Here is a 22,133-nt window from a genome sequence, read left to right as displayed (position 1 = left end):
AATAAATTTTTAGCCTAAGACACAATTTTATTTATTTTTTATTTTTTATTTTTTTTATTTTTTAAAGATTTTATTTATTTATTTGACAGAGACACAGCAAGAGAGGGAACACAAGCAGGGGGAGTGGGAGAGGGAGAAGCAGGCTTCCCGCTGAGCAGGGAGCCCGATGCAGGGCTTGATCCCAGGACCTTGGGATCATGACCTGAGCCGAAGGCAGACGCTTAATGACTGAGCCACCCAGGCACCCCCTTAAACACAATTTTATATAACACTTTGAAAGAAGCCATTTTCTTAATGAATGGCATGGTCAAGCTCATGTAAGATAACTGTAAAATTAATATACACATGTATTGGTTTCATGATCACTTTAATAGGCTTATAACCACATTTTAATTTTAATTGCTATATTGGAGCTAAAAATAAATAAGTTTATTTCTTTAATGTGAAACCTATGCCTTTTGTTGTTGCATAGTTACTAGACTCTGGATTGAATGTGAGATACGTTCCCATGGATTTTATTTTCAACTGAAATGAGACAATTTCTGTCCTTGTTCTTGGTGCTTCTTAAAAAATACTTTCTCATATATGTAAGAAGATAAAAATGGCAGCCTCCCCATACCTTACATCAAAAACTGATAATGGACTCAACCAAATGACCATGGTTCTGTTTTACAAGACTAAAAGACTTACAGTTGCTAATGGGGCACCTTGGTCACCTGCATCATTTTTTGTAGAACCCCCTAGTGTTCCACAGAACCCCATTTGAGAAACCCTGCAGGGTAATGTGAGCCCCTGAACATAATTATTAACCTAAGTTTTTTTTTTCAATCTGTTTATCACTTAAAGTCGTTTCATCCATACCTTGTAAAACACTGTCTAAAAGGACAAGTAAGGGGGGGCGCGGAGCAAGATGGCAGAGTAGGAGACCTGGATTTCATCTGGTCCCAGGAATTCAGCTAGATAGGGATCAAACCATACTGAACACCTACGAACTCAACAGGAGATTGAAGAAAAGAATAGCAACAACTCTCTGAACAGAAAAGCGACCACTCTCTGGAAGGTAGGACGTGCGGAGAAGTGAATCCAAGGCTATATTCAGGACGATAGATGGCGGGGGAGGGGCCTCCATCGGCCGCTTCTGGCAAGTGATAGAGCAGCGGAGCACAAAATCGGAACTTTTAGAAGCTGCTCCGCTAAGGGACGTCGCTCCAGTGGCTAAGCGGGGGGTGGAACCCTCGCGGGACAGTGTGGTCTCAGGACCCTCGGGGTCACAGAAAGACCGGGGGTGCCTGAGTGCGGCAGAGCCCCCAGGTATTGGAGGGGGGAAGCCAGCTGCAGAGACGGAGCCGAGGCGCGGGCTCTCAGCTCGGGGTTGCCACAAACCATGATGCATAGTGCAGTCGGGCCACTGCTCCTCCAGCAGGGACCCAACAAGCCGCAGGTCCAGGGAAACTCCCCTTCCTTCCCCGGGAGGAGGGGCGTGGGAGCGCACCGCAGGGATCTGCTGGGTTTGGAGACTCCACACGGGGTCGGGTACCAGAGATAGAAATGCGCGGTCACAGGCCAGGTGAGCACGGAGTGCGGCCGGAGACCAGGGAGACGGGAGTGACTGACTGCTTTTCTCTGGGGGTGCACTGAGGAGCGGGGCCCCGAGTTCTCGGCTCCTCGGGGCGGAGATTGGGAGGCCGCCATTTTCACTCTTGTCCTCCAAAGCTGTACGGAAAGCTTGCAGGGAACAAAAGCTCCCAAGAGCAAACCCGAGCAGATTACTTAGCCCGGACCAGGCAAGGGCGGGGCAATTCCACCTCCAGCAGAGAGATTTGGGAACCATGGCAACAGGCGCCCCCCCAGAAGATCAGCTAGAACAGCCAGCCAAGACCAAGTTTACCAATCAATGAGAACGGCAGCACTCCAGCACTAGGGGAATACTGCACATAGAATTCGTGGTTTTTTTCCCATGATTCTTTAGTCTTTCAAAGTTAATTTTTTTTTAACTGTCTTTTTTTTTTGGAATTTTTCTTTTTCCCTTTTTCAACCAACATCTTATCAATCCCTTTTTTAAAAAACATTTTTATTTTTCATTTTTAGAGTCATATTCTATCCCTTCATAGTAGTTACCCTTATTTTTGGCATATATATATATATAAGTTGTTCTCTCTTTAAAATTTTGAGATACAGTTTCTTCTAACAGATCAAAATATACCCTAAATCTCTAGTGTAATGCTTTGTTCTAGTCTCCTGCCTGATCACATTCTCTCCCTTTTTTTTCTTTTTGTTTTTAAATCCTCTTCTTTCTTTTTTCAAACAACTTCTTATCTTATCATTTCCTTTTATAAAATCTTTTATAATTTTCATCTTTACAGTCATATTCCATCCCTTCATTGTATTAACCCTTATTTTTGTACATATATAAGTTTTCTTTCTTTAAAATTTTGGGGGCACTTTCTTCTAACAGACCAAAATACCCCCAAAATCTAGTGTGTGGCACCAATCTATGCACCAGCCTGATCATATTTGATCATATTCTGTTTTTTTTTCTGTTTTGTTCTGTTTTTGTTTGTTTTTATCTTTTTTTTTCTTTCTTTCCCTTTCTTTTCCCCCCAGTTTCAGGTCTTTTCTGATTTGTTTAGAGTATATTTTCTGGGGACGTAGGTACCCTGTTAGCATTTTGTTCTCTTATTCATCTATTCTCCTCTGGACAAAATGACAAGACGGAAAAAGATCACCTCAACAAAAAGAACAAGAGGCAGTACCGACTGCCAGGGACCTACTCAATACGAACATTAGTACGATGTCAGAACTAGAGTTCAGAATGATGATTTTAAAGATACTAGCTGGGCTTGAAAAAAACATGGAAGTTATTAGAGAAACCCTTTCTGGAGAAATAAAAGAACTAAAATCTAACCAAGTCGAAATCAAAAAGGCTATCAATGAGGTGCAATAAAAAATGGAGGCTCTAACTGCTAGGATAAATGAGGCAGAAGAGAGAATTAGTGATATAGAAGACCAAATGATGGAAAATAAAGAAGCTGAGAAAAAGAGAGATAAACAACTACTGGATCACGAGGGCAGAATTCAAGAGATAAGCGATACCATAAGACAAAACAACATTAGAATAATTGGGATCCCAGAAGAAGAAGAAAGAGAAGGGCAGAAGGTATATTGGTGCAAATTATAGCAGAGAACTTCCCTAATTTGGGGAAGGAAACAGGCATCAAAATCCAGGAGGCACAGAGAACCCCTCTCAAAATCAATAAAAATAGGTCAACACCCTGACATCTAATAGTAAAACTTACGAGTCTCAGAGACAAAGAGAAAATCCTGAAAGCAGCTCGGGAGAAGAGATCTGTAACCTACCATGGTAGAAACATTAGATTGGCAACAGACCTATCCACAGAGACCTGGCAGGCCAGAAAGGACTGGCATGATATATTCAGAGCACTAAATGAGAAAAATATGCAGCCAAGAATACTATATCCAGCTAGGCTGTCATTGAAAATTGAAGGAGAGATAAAAAGCTTCCAGGACAAACAAAAACTAAAGGAATTTGCAAACACAAAACCAGCCCTACAAGAAATCTTGAAAGGGGTCCTCTAAGCAAAGACAGAGCCTAAAAGCAACATAGACCAGAAAGGAACCCAGACAATATACAGTAACAGTCACCTTATAGGAAATACAGTGGCACTAAATTCATATCTTTCAATAGTTACCCTGAATGTAAATGGGCTAAATGCCCCAATCAAAAGACACAGGCTATCAGATTGGATAAAAAGACAAGACCCATCGATATGCTGTCTGCAAGAGACTCATTTTAGAACCAAAGACACCCCCAGATTTAAAGTGAAGGGGTGGAAAACCATTTACCATGCTAATGGACACCAAAAGAAAGCTGGGGTGGCAATCCTTATATCAGAAAAATTAGATTTTAAACCAAAGACTGTAGGGCGCCTGGGTGGCTCAGTTGGTTAAGCGACTGCCTTCGGCTCAGGTCATGATCCTGGAGTCCCGGGATCGAGTCCCGCATCGGGCTCCCTGCTCAGCAGGGAGTCTGCTTCTCCCTCTGACCCTCCCCCCTCTCATGTGCTCTCTCTCTCCTCTCATCCTCTCTCAAATAAATAAATAAAATCTTTAAAAAAAAAAAAAAAAACCAAAGACTGTAATAAGAGATGAGGACGGACACTATATCCTACTTAAAGGGTCTATCCAACAAGAAGATCTAACAATTGTAAATATCTATGCCCCTAACATGGGAGCAGCCAATTATATAAGGCAATTAATAACAAAAGCAAAGAAACACATTGACAACAATACAATAATAGTGGGGGACTGTAACACCCCCCTCACTGAGATGGACAGATCATCTAAGCAAAAGATCAACAAGGAAATAAAGACTTTAAATGACACACTGGACCAAATGGACTTCACAGATATATTCAGAACACTCCATCCCAAAGCAACAGAATACACATTCTTCTCTAGTGCCCATGGAACATTCTCCAGAATAGATCACATCCTGGGTCGCAAATCAGGTCTCAGCCGGTACAAAAAGATTGGGATCATTCCCTGCCTTTTTTCAGACCACAATGCTTTGAAACTAGAACTCAGTCACAAGAGGAAAGTCGGAAAGAACTCAAATACATGGAGGCTAAAGAGCATCCTACTAAAGAATGAATAGGTCAACCAGGAAATTAAAGAAGAATTAAAAAAATTCATGGAAACCAATGAAAATGAAAACACAACTGTTCAAAATCTTTGGGATACAGCAAAGGCAGTCCTAAGAGGAAATTATATAGCAATACAAGCCTTTCTCAAGAAACAAGAAAGGTCTCAAATACACAACCTAACCCTACACCTAAAGGAGCTGGAGAAAGAACAGCAAATAAAGCCTAAACCCAGCAGGAGAAGAGAAATCATAAAGATCAGAGCAGAAATCAATGAAATAGAAACTAAAAGAACAGTAGAACAGATCAACGAAACTTAGGAGCTGGTTCTTTGAAAGAATTAACAATTTTGATAAACCCCTGGCCAGACTTATCAAAAAGAAAAGAGAAAGGACCCAAATCAACAAAATCGTGAATGAAAGAGGAGAGCTCACAACCAACACCAAAGAAATACAAACAATTATAAGAACTATTATGAGCAACTATATACCAGCAAATTAGATAACCTGGAAGAAATGGATGCATTCCTAGAGATGTATCAACTACCAAAACTGAACCAGGAAGAAATAGAAAACCTGAACAGACCTATAACCACTAAGGAAATTGAAGTAGTAATCAGAAATCTCCCAAAACACAAAAGCCCAGGGCCAGATGGCTTCCCAGGGGAATTCTACCAAATATGTAAAGAAGAATTAATACCTATTCTTCTGAAACTGTTCCAAAAAATAGAAATGGAAGGAAAACTTCCAAACTCATTTTATGAGGCCACCATTACCTTGATCCCCAAACCAGATAAAGACCTCATCAAAAAGGAGAATTACAGACCAATATCCTTGATGAACACAGATGCAAAAATTCTCACCAAAATACTAGCCAGTAGGATCCAACAGTACCTTAAAAGGATTATTCACCACGACCAAGTCGGAATTATCCCTGGGCTGCAAGGTTGGTTCAACATCTGCAAATCAATCAACGTGATACAATACATTAACAAAAGAAAGAACAAGAATCATATGATCCTCTCAATAGATGCAGAAAAAGCATTTGACAAAGTACAGCATACTTTCTTGATCAAAACTCTTCAGAGTATAGGCATAGAGGGTACATACCTCAATATTATAAAAGCCATCTATGAAAAACCCACAGCAAATATCATTCTCAATGGTCAAAAACTGAGAGCTTTCCCCCTAAGGTCAGGAACGTGGCAGGGATGTCCACTATCACCATTGCTATTCAACATAGTATTAGAAGTCCTAGCCACAGCAATCAGACAACAAAAAGAAATCAAAGGCATCCAAATCGGCAAAGAAGAAGTCAAACTCTCACTCTTTGCAGATGATATGATACTTTATGTGGAAAACCCAAAAGACTTCACCCCAAAACTGCTAGAACTCATATAGGAATTCAGTAAGGTGGCAGGATATAAAATCAATGCACAGAAATCAGTGGCATTCCTATACTCCAAACACAAGACAAAAGAAAGAGAAATTAAGGAGTCGATCCCATTTATAATCGCACCCCAAACCATAAGATACCTAGGAATAGATCTAACCAAAGAGGCAAAGAATCTGTACTCAGAAAACTATAAAATACTCATGAAAGAAATTGAGGAAGACACAAAGAAATGGAAAAATGTTCCATGCTCATGGATTGGAAGAACAAATATTGTGAAGATGTCAATGCTACCTAGAGCAATCTACACATTCAATGCAATCCCATCAAAATACCATCCACTTTTTTCAAAGAAATGGAACAAATAATCCTAAAATTTGTATGGAACCAGAAAAGACCTTGAATAGCCAGAGAAATGTTGAAAAAGAAAAGCAAAGCTGGCGGCATCACAATTCCGGACTTCAAGCTCTGTTGCAAAGCTGTCATCATCAAGACAGTATGGTACTGGCACAAAAACAGACACATAGATCAATGGAACAGAATAGAGAGCCCAGAAATGGACCCTCAACTCTATGGTCAACTAATCTTCGACAAAGCAGGAAAGAATGTCCAATGGAAGAAAGACAGTCTCCTCAACAAATGGTGTTGGGAAAATTGGACAGCCACATGCAGAAGAATGAAACTGGACCATTTCCTTACACCACACAAAAATACTCTCAAAATGGTTAAAAGACCTCAATGTGAGACAGGAGTCCATCAACATCCTAAAGGAGAACACAGGCAGCAACCTCTTCGACCTCAGCTGCAGCAACTTCTTCCTAGAACCATCACCAAAAGCAAGGGAAGCAAGGGCAAAAATGAACTATTGGGACCTCATCAAGATAAAAAGCTTTTGCACAGCAAAAGAAACAGTCAACAAAACCAAAAGACAACCGACAGAATGGGAGAAGATATTTGCAAATGACATATCAGATAAAGGGCTAGTATCCAAAATCTATAAAGAACTTATCAAACTCAACACCCAAAGAACAAATGATCCACTCAAGAAATGGGCAGAAGACATGAACAGACATTTTTCCAAAGAAGACATCCAAATGGCCAACAGACACATGAAAAAGTGCTCAACATCGTTTGGCATCAGGGAAATCCAAATCAAAACCTCAATGAGATATCACCTCACACCAGTCAGCATGGCTAAAATTAACAAGTCAGGAAACGACACATGTTGGCAGGGATGCGGAGAAAGGGGAACCCTCCTACACTGTTGGTGGGAATGCAAGCTGGTGCAGCCACTCTGGAAAACAGTATGGAGGTTCCTCAAAAAGTTGAAAATAGAGCTACCCTATGACCCAGCAATTGCACTACTGGGTATTTACCCCAAAGATACAAATGTAGGGATCCAAAGGAGTACGTGCACCCCGATGTTTATAGCAGCAATGTCCACAATAGCCAAACTGTGGAAAGAGCCAAGATGTCCATCGACAGATGAATGGATAAAGGAGATGTGGTATATATATATACATATATACACAATGGAATATTATGCAGCCATCAAAAAGAATGAAATCTTGCCATTTGCAATGACGTTGATGGGACTGGAGGGTGTTATGCTGAGCAAAATAAGTCAGTCAGAGAAAGAGAAGTATCGTATGACCTCACTGATATGAGGAATTCTTAATCTCAGGAAACAAACTGAGGGTTGCTGGAGTGGTGGGGGGTGGGAGGATTGGGGTGGCTGGGTGATAGACATTGGGCACGGTATGTGCTATGGTGAGCTCTGTGAAGTGTGCAAGACTGTTGAATCAGAGATCTGTACCTCTGAAGCAAATAATACATTATATGTTAAAAAAAAAAAAAGAAGAAGAAGATAGCAGGAGGGGAAGAATGAAGGGGGGGATATCGGAGGGGGAGACGAACCATGAGAGAATATGGACTCTGAAAAATAAACTGAGGGTTCTAGAGGGGAAGGGGTGGGGGGATGGGTTAGCCTGGTGATGGGTATTAAAGACGGCACGTTCTGCATGGAACACTGGGTATTATATGCAAACAATGAATCATGGAACACTACATCAAAAACTAATGATATAATGTGTGGTGATTAACATAACATAATAAAAAAATAAAAATAAAAAAATAAAAGGACAAGAAAGATCTGGATATGTTTAAAAGAGGGAAAAGGGCATGCCAAATGAGGAGAATAATTAGAGCAAAGGCTGATGGAGCAGGGGATTCTATAATAAATAGAACTGGGTGACACCAACAAAGAACTCATAGACAACAATAGAGAGGCTTGAAGCTGGGGGAAAATTATGATTGAGTTTTAAAGTCCTGAACTAAGGAAGAAAACAGTTTTAAAAATCCAGTAAGGTTTTGAGAAGTGAGTGAAACTGATGAAAGAGATTGGAAGAAAGATGAATCTGGACAGGCAAGCACAGAGATTGTTGTGATAATTCATGCAAGTGGAAATGAGAACTAGAACCAGAATGGTGACAATAGATGTGAAGGAATGGGATGGGTATGGGACACATGGTAAGTAGAGTTGATGGTATCAAGGATCAAAGTGACAATGAATATATTTACACTAATGGTGTTTCCATTCTCAGAAATATTAGAAATGTGGAATCGAGTACATTTTTTTTTTGAAGTGCTGCTAGGCTGAGCTATTTTCCAAGACTTACCAGCCAGTCATCATCTCTCTTGACCTTGCCTTCCAACACTATTCCTATCATTTCACAAAGGAATACCGACCCAGCAGTGTCAGATCATCTGATTTTTCAAGAGAAGCTAGAAATTGATACCTTCCCATTTTTAAATGTTAGCAATTCCATTTTGTTGTTGTTGTTAACAAATAAAACATACTGTGGAATAGACTTGGTTGCTAATTTGCAACCTGTGTCTAGAATTCTGTGTGCTGCTTTCTAAAATCACTTCAAAATGTACCCTGAACCAAGAGGTAATATAATCCTTTTGAAGCCTCTCTCTATAATTCCTAGCAGGAATTAATTAGCAGGAAGCTCATAGAAAGGCTTTTTATAGTAGCTAATATTTTCCTTTTGTTGGAATGTTGATTTTAAAGTTACAAGCCTTTTTCTGCTTCTTCCCAGCCAGGTCTCTAGACAAACTTTATAATTTTGCTGATTGCTCTGGACTCCACCTGATATTTGCTCTAAATGCACTGCGTCGTAATCCCAATAACTCCTGGAACAGTTCTAGTGCCCTGAGTCTGTTGAAGTACAGTGCCAGCAAAAAGTACAACATTTCTTGGGAACTGGGAAATGGTAAGTAAGGCTGTTATTTCCTCTGAATTGACGAGATAAAAAATAAGTTGACCTGGAACAGCCTCAGTTAGACCATCTGTAGGGTACTGGCCCAGAAAACACTTAGGATATTTGGCCACTGAATTGATCTTCTAAATAGGAAGAGACCAAATAGTGAAGTACAGTAGATTTAGTGAATCCATACCTGCTTCTTGGAACTGTGGATATCATTTGCTGTGTTGTTTCACTTCATATTAAGGACAACTCAAGAATCAGTTAAAAGAATACTATTGACCAAAGGATCTGAAGAGACATTTCTCCAAAGAAAAAATACAAAAGGCCAAAAAAAAAAAAAAAAAAAAAAACACATGAAAAGATGCTCAACATTTTTAGCCATCAGGGAAAAGCAAATCAAAACCACAATAAGATAGTATTTCACATCCACTAGGATGCCCATGATAAAAAAAGGAGAACAACGGTGGCGCCTGGGTGGCTCAGTCGTTGAACATCTGCCTTTGGCTCAGGTCATGATCCCAGGGTCCTGGGATGGAGCCCCGCATCGGGCTCCCTGCTCCGCGGGAAGCCTGATGTCCCTCTCCCACTCCTGCTGCTTGTGTTCCCTCTCTCGCTGTGTCTCTCTCTGTCAAATAAATAAACAAAATCTTAAAAAAAAAAAAAAAGGATAACAACTATTGGCAGGGATGTGGAGAAATCAGAACCCTCATACACTGCTGGTGGGAATGTAAAACGGTGTAGCCACTTTGGAATACAGTCAGGCAGTTCCTCAAAAAGTTAAATATAGAGTTCCTATATGACCTAGCAATTCTACTCCTACGTATATATTTAAGAGAAATGAAAACATATGTCCACAGAAAAATTTATACATGGTAGCATTATTCATAATAGCCAAAAAATGGAAACAACCCAAATGTCCATCAACTGATAAATGGATAAATAAAATGTGGTATAGCCATATGATGGAATATTATTTGGTCACAAAAAAAGGAATGAATACATTCTACAACATGGATGAACCTTGAAAAGATTATGCTAAATGAAAAAAGCCAGACACATATTTATATAAAACGTCCAAAATAGGTAAATCTAAAGAGACAGTAGATTAGTGGTTGCCCAGAGCTAGGGGTGGGAGATATGCGAGGGAACTGCTAAAGGGCCTGAGGTTTCTTTGGGGGTGATAAAAATGTTCTAAAATTTGTTGTGGTGATGATTGCACAATGGTGTAAATATACTTAAAACCATTGAATTATATACATTAATTTGGTGAATTGTATAGATGTAAATTATATCTCAATACTGCTGTTACTAAAAAAAAAGTACTGTTTGTCTTTTCTATTTTAAAGGGCATACAGTGCATATTTTCTGCCACCGGTTGGTGACAAAAACCTTCAATTTTCCTCCTTAGGAGGTTTATTTGTTAATTGTCAACAATATTGTCATCCTATATTTACATAGTATTTAGTTTACATAGGAAGTCCAAATACTCTTCTATTTGGACCTTAAAGTGCTAAATGAAGAGCCTAATAAAGGAAATATTATGCAGGTGAGGAAATACATTGAAAAAGGTAAAGAGAATTGCTAAAGACAGCAGTAAATGCTAAATCTATGTCAGGAACTTGGGACTTCTAACAGAAAAGGAGGCACTTTTTTTTACTACCCTATGAGGTTTTTTTTTAATGGTATTAAAACTAATTGGCTTTCTTCACTTTCTTCAACTTTCATTCAACAAATATTTATTGACTGCCTAATATGTACAAAGGTACTATGGTTGTTTTGAGAGATATAAGAGTAAATAACAGATAAATATCCCTGCCTACATTCTAGTAGAGAAGATAGATAATAAATAGGATTGAAGACAGTTCATCATTATGTTCTCTCATACATTTTTGTCCTTTAGTAATTCAAATTGAAGTATTCAACTTGATCCTATTGTTTTCTAACAATGAATTAATGTACCCCTGCCTTCAGTCCCTCCTGTCCTCCTCTCTCCCTTTCTCCTTTCCCCTTTCTCACCCTCTCACTCTCCCTTCCTTCCTCTTCATTTTGCAATTCAGTTATCAAATTTATATACTTGAACAAACATCTCTGAAGTCCAATTTTAGAACATTTCCATAACTCCAAAAAGATCCCTCATGCCCATTTGCCATCAATCCCTGTAACCATGTCCTATCTCAGCAAACCCTAATCTGTTTCCTATCTATAGATTTGTCTTTTATGGACATTTCATATAATTGGATCATATAATAGTCTTTTGCATCTGACTTCTTTCACCTAGCATGTTTTTGAAGTTTATCCATATTGTAGCAAGTAAAAGTAGCTCATTCCTGAATAGTATTCCAGTGTATGGCTGTATATCCCATTTTGCTTTTCCATTTACCAGATAATGGACATCTGGATTGTTTCTGCTTTTGGGCTTTGATAAATAATGCTGCTATAAACTTTCACATATAAGTCTTTGTGTGGATATATGCTTTTATTTCTCCTAGGAACATACCTAGGAGGGGAGGAGGGTTGCTAATTCATATTGTAAGTTTATGTTTATTTTTTAACCACTGCCAAATATTTTCCTAAGTAGCTCTACCATTTTACATTTTCACTAGAAATGTATAAGGGTTTTAGTTTTTCTCCATCTTTGGAAACACTTGTCAATGTCTGCCCGATTATAACCATTCTAGTGAGTTTGAAGTAGTATCTTAATATGGCTTTAATTAGCACTTCCCTAATGATAAATGATGTTGAGTGTCTTTTCATGTGCTTATCAGACATTCTTACATCTATTTTGGTGAAATGTCTACTCAAATCTTCTGCCCTTTTAATTGAGTTACTTTATTACTGAGTTGTAAAAGTTTTAAATATATTCTGAATACGAGGTCTTCATCAAATATATGATGTGCACATATTTTCCCTGGTCTGTAACTTCTCTTTATACTTTTTTTATGGCATCTTTTGAAGTACAGAAGTTTTGAATTTTGATAAAGTTCAATTTGTCAGTTTTTCATTTTATAGATCATACTTTTGGTATCATCTCTTTGCCTAACCCCAAACCACAAAGTGTTTTTTTTCTATATTCTAAAAGTTTTATAGTTTTTGCTTTCACGTTTAGGTATAAGATCCATTACAAGTTAATTTTGAGTATGTTAGGAAGCTAGAGTCTAAAAATTCATCTTTTGCATGTAGATATCAAGTTGTCCCAACACTACTTAAAAGACTATTCTTTCCCTATTGTATTCTATTAACACTGTTGTCAAAAATCAACCAAAAATGGATTTATTTCTCGACTCCTAATTCTGTTCCACTGATCGGTATGTCCGTCCTTATACTAGCACTACATTGTCTCGATTACAATAGCTTTGTAATGAGTTTTGAAAATGGGAAGTATAAATCCTCCAACTTTGTTATTTTTAAAAAATTGTTTTGGCTGGGGTGCCTGGGTGGCTCAGTCAGTTAAGCGGCTGCCTTCACCTCAGGCCCCAATCCCAGGGTCTTGGGATAGAGCCCTGCATCAGCCTCCTTGCTCAGCAGGGAGCCTGCTTCTCCCTCTCCCTCTGCCTCTCCCCCCAGCTTGTGTGCTCACAGTCTCTCTCTCTGTCTCAAATAAATAAATAAAATCTTTAAAAAATAATAAAATAAAATTGTTTTGGCTATCCTAGGTGCTTGCATTTCCACACAGCTTTTTAATTTCCTCAACAAAGCCTGCTGGAATTTTAATAGAGATAGCATTGAATCTATAGATTATTTTGGGGAGAATTGCCATCTTAAGAATACTGAGTATGTCCACGAACATACATTATCTCCCCATTTATTCAATTTTTAATTTCAGCAATGTTTTGTAGTTTAGTGTACAAATTTTGCACTTTTTTGTGAAATTTAATCTTAAATATTTTTTTCTTTTTCATGCAATTATTAATGGAATTATTTTCTTAATTTCATTTATGTATTGTGCATTGATGGTATTTAGAAATACAATTGATTTTATATATTGATCTTTTATCCTCCAGACTTGCTGAACGTGTTTTGTAGATTTTGTGTTTTTTCACCCCATGTGTGTGAGTTGTTTAGGGTTTTCTATCTACAGGATATGTTGTCTGAGAATAAAGACTGTTTTACTTCTTTCTATCCAATTTAGATACTTTTTATTTCTTTCCTTGTCTGACTACACTGGCTAGAACCTCTAACACAAATGTTGAATGTAAGTGGCAAGAATACACATTCCTGCTTGTTCACAGTCTTAGGGGGAAAACATTAAATATTTCACTATTAAGTATGACGTTTTACCATTAAGAATTCAGTATTACATCATTAAATATATAGGTTTTTCTCAGGTACTGTTTATCAGATTGAAGAATTTCCCTTCTATTCATAGTTGTTGAGAATATTTATCAGGAATAAGTGTTGGATTTTGCCAAATGCCTCTTTTTTTGCACCTATTGAGATGATACTGTGTTTTTGGTCTTCCATTAATATGATATTTTACATTAGTTGGATTTTTGATATTAAATCAGTCTTGCATTCCTGGTATATATCCCCCTTGGCCATTGTATTGTAATACTTCTTATATACTACTGGATTCAGTCTGTAACTATTTTGTTGGGGATTTTTGAATCTATATTTATGAGGAATATTCATCTGTAATTTTCTTTTCTTGTAATGTCTTTGTCTGACTTTGGTATCGGGGGAATATTGGCCTCATAAAATGAATTGAGAAGTGTTCCCTCTTCCTCCATTTTCTGGAAGAGTTTATGAAGGATTGGTTTGGTATTATTTCTTCCTCAAATATTTGTTAGAATTCACCAATTAATCCATCTAGGTCTGGGCTTTCTTTGTGGAAATATTCTTAATGATTAATTCAATGTGTTTTGTTGTTATAAGCCTATACAGATTTTCTATTTCTTTTTGAGTTGGTTTTAATAACTTGTATCTTTCTTGAAAATCTTTCATTTTATCTAAGTTGTCTAAATTAATGGCATAAAGTTGTTCATAGTAGTCCCTTATCTTCTTAATTACTGTGAGGTCCTTAGTGTTGTTCCTTCTTTCATTCCTAATTTCGGTAATCTGTGACTTCTTTCTTTTGTTTCTTGGTCAGTTTAGCTAATGGTATGTGTTTTGTTGATCTTTTCAAAGAACCAACTTTTGCTTTTATTGGTTTTCTCTGTTTTTTAAATATCATTAATTTCCACTCTAATTTTTTTTATTTCATTCCTTCTTGCTTTGGGTTTAGTTTTCTCTTCTTTTTCTGCTTTTTTTTAAGTTAGAAGCTTAGATTATTAATTTGAGATCTTTCTTCTTTTCTAATATAGGAGTCTTTTTTTTTCTTCTAGACAACAAAAATTTAATTTCTCACTGTTCTGGAAGCCCAAAGTCTAGGATCAGCCGGTATCAGCAGATCTGGTTTCTTCTGAAGCTTCTCTTCTTAGTTTGCAGATGTCCAGCCTCTCACTATGTTCTCACATGGCCTTCTCTCTGTGCATCCCTACTGTCTCTTTGTGTCTCTACACTTTTTTAACACTTTTTTGGGGGGGAGCAGTTTTAGGTTTAGAGCAAAATTGAAAGAAAGGTAGACATTTCCCATATATTCCCCGCCCTGATACATGCATAGCCCACCCCCCTGTCAGCATCCCCCACCACAATGGTGCATTTTTTACAATTGGTGAACCTACAATAATACATCATAATCACCCTATGTTTGTAATTTACATTATGGTTCACTTTAGTGTGAATATACTTTGGATTTGGATAAATGTACAATGACATATATCCAGCATTATGTTGTCATAAAAGTGTCTTTACTGTCCTAAAAATCCTCTATGATCCATCTGTTTATCCCTCCTTCCTGTCCCTGAACTTTGCCAGCCATTACTCTTTTCACTCTGTCCCTAATTTTGTTTTTCCTAGAATGTCAAATAGTTGGAATTATACAGTATGTGGCCTTTTCAGATTGGCTTCTTTCACTTAATGTTATGCATTTAAGGTTCTTCCATATCTTTTCATGGCTGTTACCTCATTTCTTTTTAATGCTGAATAATATTCCATTGTGTAGATGTATCACAGTTCATTTATCCATTCATCTACAGAAGGACATATTCATTCTTCTAAGTTGTGGCAATTATGAATACAGCTGCTTTAAATTCATGTGTAGACAAAAGTGAAGACATAAAATTTCAACTCCTTTGCATAAATAACAAGGAGCACAATTGCTGCATCATATAGTAAGAATATATTTTGTTTTGTAAGAAACCACCAAACTCTTCCAAAGTGACCATATCATTTTTCATTCCTGCCAGCAATGAATGAGCATTCCTGTTTCTCCACATTCTGCCTAGTGTTTAGTGCTGTCAGTGTTAACAAATTTTGACCATTCGAATAGGCATGTAGTGGTATTTAATTGTTGTTTTTTAATTATTTTTTTTATTTTAAGATTTTTAAAAATTTATTTACTTGAGAGACAGAGAGCGAGCAAGCAAGACAGAGAGCACGAGCAAGGGGGAGGGGCAGAGGGAGAAGCAGACTGCTCTCTGAGCAGGGAGCCCAGTGTGGGACTCGATCCCAGGACCCGGGGATCATGATCTGAGCTGAAGGCAGATGGCCGACCATCTGAGCCACCCAGGTGCCCTTAATTGTGTTTTAATTTGCCTTTCCCTGATGACATATGTGGAACATATTTCCATTTTGCTTATCTTTTCATATTTTTATTTGCCATCAGTGTATCTCCTTTGGTGAGGTGTCTATTGAAGACTTTGTCCCATTTTTAAATCAGGTGGTTTGTTTCCAAACTTTAAGAGTTCTTTGTATATTTTGGATAACAGTCGTTTATCAGATGTGTCTTTTGCAAGTATTTTCTCCCAGTTTGTGACTTGTCTTCTCATTCTCATAACATTGTGTTTTGCAGAGCAAATGTTTTTAATTTTAATGAAGTACAGCTCATCAATTATTTCTTTCAGGGATTGTGCCTTTGGTGTCATCCCATATGTTTTTACACATTATATTTTCATTTTCATTTCATTAAAAATATTTTCTAATTCCCCTTGTGATTTCTTCTTTGACTCATGGATTATTTGTTTAACTTCCAAATATTTATAGATTTCTCAAATTTCTTTCTGTTGAATTCTATTTTAATTCTGTTGTGGTCAGGGCATACATTATATGATTTAATCCTTTTAAATAGATGAGACTTGTTTTATAGCTTACCATATGGTCTGTCCTGAAGGACGTTCTATATGCACTAAAAAAAATGAGTATCCTACTGTTGTTGGGTGGAGTACTGTACAGATATCAGTCAGGTCAAGTTGGCTGATAGTGTTATTCATGTTTCTGTATCAGTGCTAATTTTCTGTCTGGTTGTTCTATTGATTACTGAGAATGTGGTATTGAAGTCTCCTATTATTGCTGGCTTTTCTATTTTTGTCTTTAATTTTGCTTCATGTATTTTGGTATTCTGTTGTTGGTATGTCTATGTTTGTAATTGTTATATCTTCCCAACAAATTGACCCTTTTATCATTATAAAATGCCCCACATTATCTCTAGTAACATTGTTGTCTTAAACATTGTTGTCTTAAAAAGTCTATTTTGTTTGATATTACTATAGTCATTCCAGCTCTCTTATGGTTACTGTTTGCATGGCATATCTTCTTCATCCTTTTACTTTCAACCTATTTGTATCTTTTAGTTTAAAGTCTGTCTCTTTAGTTGGATCTTAGATTTTTATTCAACCTGACAATTTCTGCTTTTAACTGGAGTGTTCAATCCATTTACATTTAATGTAATTGTTGATATGGTTGAATTTATATCTGCCATCTTGCTATTTTCCATTTATTTCATTTTTTTGTTCCTCTGTTTCTCCTGTACTACTTTTTTATGCAGAAGAGATATTGTCTAAGGTATTACTTTAATTTCTTTGTTTTTATTTTGTTTTACTTATTTTCATAGTAGTTTCTTATTGTAATACATATGAACTCATTACAATCTACTTTAGAATAATACTAACTTAATTCCAGGTAACTATAGAAACTTTGCTCCGATAGAACTCAATTTTCCCCTCCTTCATGCCATTATTATTCTAAACATTACGTTTTCATATGTCATAAGCCTGACAATACAGTTTTGTAATTTTTGTTTTATGTAACTGTTATTTAAATTAGTTAAGAAAAGAGTAATGAATATTTTCAACTGTCTTTTATATTTACCTATGCAACTGCCGTTACTGGTGTTCTCTATTTCTTTGTGCCATTTTGAGTCACCATCTGGTGTCATTTCCTTTCAAACTGAAAGACTTCATTTCTCATTCCTTGTAAGGCAGATTTTCTCACAACAAATTCTTTCCTTTGTTTTTCTGGTTAAGGTTTAAATTTTGCTTTCAGTTTTGAAGGATAGATTGCTACATATAGAATTCTTGGCTGACATTTTTTTTATTTAGCATTTTGAATATGTCCTCCTATAGTCTTCTGGCCTGCATTATTTCTGGTAAAAATTCAGCTGATAATTTCCTTGTGTTCCTCTGTATGTGAAAATCATTTCAGTTCCAAAATTTCCATTTGATAATTTTTTATAATTTCTGTCTCTTCATTTATATTTGATTGGTCAATACAATCATATTTTCCTTTAATTTTTTATTGTTCCTGTTCTCTCTTTGAACATATTTATAATAGTAGTTTTGAATTCCTTGCCCATGAAGTCTAACATTTGGGTCCCTTAGGAGAAAGTTTCTGTTGACTGCTTTTTTACTTGCTTATGGGTCACACTATCCTATTTCTTTGCATGTTGTAATTTTTGTTGTTGTTGAAAATTTACATTTTAGGTAATATGTTGGAACAACTCTGGATTCTGAATCCTCTATCCCAGAGGCTGTTTTTTTTGTTTCTTTTTTGTTTGTTTGTTTAGTGACTTACATGGAATAATTCTGTAGAGTCTGTCTCTCTTGCATTGTGTAGATGCTGATATATCTTAAGTTTTTCTATTTTTTAATCATTTCTTAAGGCCAGCTTCCTAGAGGTTGTCCCTGAGTCAGCATAGCTTAATGTTAGACAATGATTGATTAGAGGCTGTGCTTACTTTGCACCAGTAAGGCTTCCATCCTTTGCCAGTGGATCTGTGTGTGAGTTGGAGAACAGATTCCAAATTTAAACAGTTTATAATTCTCACTGGCTTTTCTTTTCTGGCATGCCTTCTCATTGTCTCCTTTATAAATGTGCTAGGTTTCACATTCATCTACGAGTACATGGATAGTTAGTGCCCTCTCCAGTCTCTCCTGAGCATACACAGCCTTCCAGACGACAAGGGGTATGCATTTAAATTACAGATCTGCAAGAGTGGGGCTGTCCAGCTGAGAGTGGAGTAGCTGAGTTACTTATATTTAATTAGTGGGTCTGGTCACATATGGAGATATGGTCCTGCATGTGCTGGACATTTTACATTGAGGAAACCATGTAGAATATGGTGAAGGGAGTAACATTAACTCCACATAAACTATTTTTAAGTCAGGAGACACAGTGGTGAAAGCGTGTCGTATGTGTGAGCTTATCAAGGCCCACTGTGTCTGTCTTATTCCCCAAATCTCCCTGTTAAATTTCTTGCAGGTCTGCTGGTCAATTTCTTGACACTACAAAACCTCAAGGTAGCCAAGGTATCTGCCCTACCTGGAGCATGTGCTTAATTCCAAATCAAGTTAGCTCCCTCCAGCAGTGGAGTTGCTGGTTTTTAGGACTTTCCTAGCCCTTTTAGAACTACCAAGTTAATAGAAACTGAGGGAGGGTGTTGTGCTCTAAATTATTTCACCCAGCCACTTTGTTATTAAACATTAAGATTTTTCTTTTTGATACAATGGCCATCTTTATAAAACTTTCCTTTCTTACCATTTGTATCAGTTTCCTAAGCCTGTTCATAACAAATTACCATAAGCTCAGTGGTGTAAAACAACAGAAATGTATTCTCTCACAGTTCAGGGAACCAGAAGCCTGAAATCAGAGCATTGCCAGTGTTGATTCCTTCTGGAGGCTCTGAGGGAGGATCTATTCCATGCCTCTTTCTCAGCTTTTAGTAGCTGCTGCCAGCAATCCTTGGCATAGCAGCATTCTTCCAATCTTTGCCTCTGTCGACACATGGCCCTCTTCCCAGTGTGTCTGTGTACCTGAATCTCCCTCTCCATTCGTTTTTTTTATAAAGACACCAGGCACTGAATTTAGGGCACACCCTAATCCCATATGACCTCATCTTAACTACATCTTCAAAGACTCTATTTCCAAATAAGGTCACATTCTGAAGTTACAGGTAGACATGAACTTTGGGAGACACTATTCAGCCCAGTAGACCATTGATTATGAAGTATCACCCAAAAATCAGCATGGTCTCTCTCTTGTGGATTAGGTGATCTTATGTGAAGATTAGTTTGAAAATGAGTAGAATGCTAAAATGGCCCTTAACTTTTTGTTATGATGGTTCCTCAAGTTAAACTAGCTTACACTCTCTTTTTGGTTATTTTATTCACATTGTTAGGAAAAAGGCAGAAAGATCTGTGGACAGGAAAGGGTTGGCAGAGCCTTACCCTTCTCAACTCTGACTTGCATGTCTGCTTTTAATCTAGAGCCAAATAACTATAGAACCATGCATGGCCGGGCGGTAAATGGCAGCCAGTTGGGAAAGGATTACATCCAGCTGAAGAGCCTGTTGCAACCCATCCGGATTTACTCCAGAGCCAGCTTGTATGGCCCTAATATTGGGAGACCCAGGAAGAACGTCATCACCCTCCTAGATGGGTAGGTCATATTTTTTAGCAGTTCTTATAAGACTATTCATAAATGTAATGAATTAATGTATTTATATTTTTCCTGGTTATTTGTGGTCTTAAGAAGGATGGAGAGACTTTTTTCATAGTGACTTCCCCAGTTCTAAATCAGTGATTCTCCATCAAACAGCAGAAGAGCTTTGCATCTCTCCAGGCCTTCCATAGTCAGCAGAAGGTGGTGAAATTGGGGAAGGATATCACAATCTCCTGGGCAGGTTGGAAGGGATTACATTGTTTTAAAAAGCACATTTAATATTATAGCATTTCATCGCATTTTATATTTTTTAAAAGTCAAAATATTATTACTCTATTCTTATGACCATTTCTAGAAAGTAAAGCTTGACAAAACCCTGGCCAGTATAGCTGGATTAAAAAGTTGAGAAACACTACTGCTACTTGTAGATTAAAGCATTAGAATTATTACCACATTTAATTAATTTTGACTGAATCTAATAATCTTTTTTAAGCACTGGTTATGGATGAGGCACTATGTTAAATAGTGTTGGTAGGCCAGCCCAGATTGAATCCATGCAGGTTAGATTCAGTTATACAGAGTCAGAAGGCATGTGTGAGGGAATGGTATGAGGAAGGCTGAAGCTATATGTTGATCCAAGACCTAAAGTGGAGATGTGACTGGAGCAGAAAGGGTGGGAACTATGAAGTTGGAGTCAGGAGTTCCCTGGGAGCACAGAGTATGCACCAAGACACACCTGTCATGTGCAATCCTGTCATACTCTGGAATAGGTATGGTTATTCCTGAAAATTGAAAGATGAGTAAGACATTTTCCAGTGAGGTATACATTCCAAATGAGGTTAGATAAATATTGATTATCAGAGGAGAGAAACTTTTGGCCAACCTCCAAGATGGCCCTTGTGGCTTGATGGCTCTTATAACTCTGTCCTCCCTTTTAGGGTGGCTTAGTCTTGATCTAAGGTAATGAACATAGCAGACATCACTGAAGGTTTGGGAAGGCACATGGATTTGCACTGTAACAACATTAACTACCCGAAATTTAATTTTAGGCATTTTCCTTTTTACAAAGAATTCCTAAGCCCTTAGTTCAGCTCCTGTCCTTTCCCCCACCCTTTTCTTTTCTCCCCATTTCTTTCAGGAGCAACTTTCCCTTTTTTTTACACAGCAATTTCATGACCTTGGTCCCTACCCACAAATGCAGCTCTTGGTTTCCTTTTGCATGCTTTAACTGAACTTTGAAATTACTGTGTGTGTGTGTGTGTGTGTGATGGAGATGGAGAGATTGATTTCATTTTATGTGTTACAATTAAGGGATAAGAACCACATGTATAGAACTTTATTCATAATTCATAATACATAATAAAGCAAGGCCAATAACTATCATTTTAATCCATGTAGCTATTCTTTTGGATTGTCCTTTTTCTTTAATGGTTTGATCAGTGTATTTTCATGGAACTGACAATGCCCTCTCAGTAACATGACCTACAGGGTCAATCATTCATTCACCCTGCAAATGTTTCTTGAGTAACTGCAATGTTCTGGGTATTACATTAGGAACTAATATAATAATAAACAAAAACAGATACTTTCTCTACCCTCATGGAGCATACAATATGGTAGGGGAGATGTAAACATTAATTAACTGATCTTAAAACTAAGACAATACCAAGGAAAGGTACATGGTGCTATGAATGACCATAAGGGGTGGGATTTGATTGAGTTAGAAGGTCATGGAGTATGGATGGAGTCCACCTCCCCATACACCCAAAAATTAATAGGACTCAAGAGATTAGAGAAAATCACTTACGGAAAGGAAAGGTACAGATGAGCACTTTTAAAAATTTTATGTGCCAGAAAAAAGTGGAGATATATCTTTCTTAATGTGTATGTACTAAATATACAGTGAATTATAACTTGAAACACATAAACGTTCCCAGCAACTCAACCAACAATAACAAAAATGTCAGCACTCTAAATTACCAACTCTGTAGTCTTTTCCAATACTCCTGGTAATACAGATATCATTTTACATAGTTATGATCATTCTATATGCATC

General features: G+C 37.4%; 1 protein-coding gene across 3 annotated transcripts in view; it reads left to right on the top strand.

The window, feature by feature from the left end:
- HPSE2 (heparanase 2 (inactive)) overlaps window positions 1-22,133 on the top strand; it is a 662,760-nt gene that overhangs the window by 406,815 nt on the left and 233,812 nt on the right. For 2 of the 3 annotated variants that reach the window (XM_032432603.1, XM_032432602.1), the window contains one exon: window positions 19,903-20,074. In XM_032432603.1, coding sequence (XP_032288494.1) covers window positions 19,903-20,074 — 172 coding nt within the window. Of the gene's footprint in view, window positions 1-9,157; window positions 9,332-19,902; window positions 20,075-22,133 lie in introns of all 3 variants that reach the window. The other variant, XM_032432601.1, reaches the window with a different exon arrangement.

Source organism: Phoca vitulina, unplaced genomic scaffold (assembly GCF_004348235.1).
Source record: "Phoca vitulina isolate PV1807 unplaced genomic scaffold, GSC_HSeal_1.0 scaffold48, whole genome shotgun sequence".
NCBI lineage: Eukaryota > Metazoa > Chordata > Mammalia > Carnivora > Phocidae > Phoca > Phoca vitulina.
This window is presented reverse-complemented; position numbering and strand designations above follow the sequence as displayed.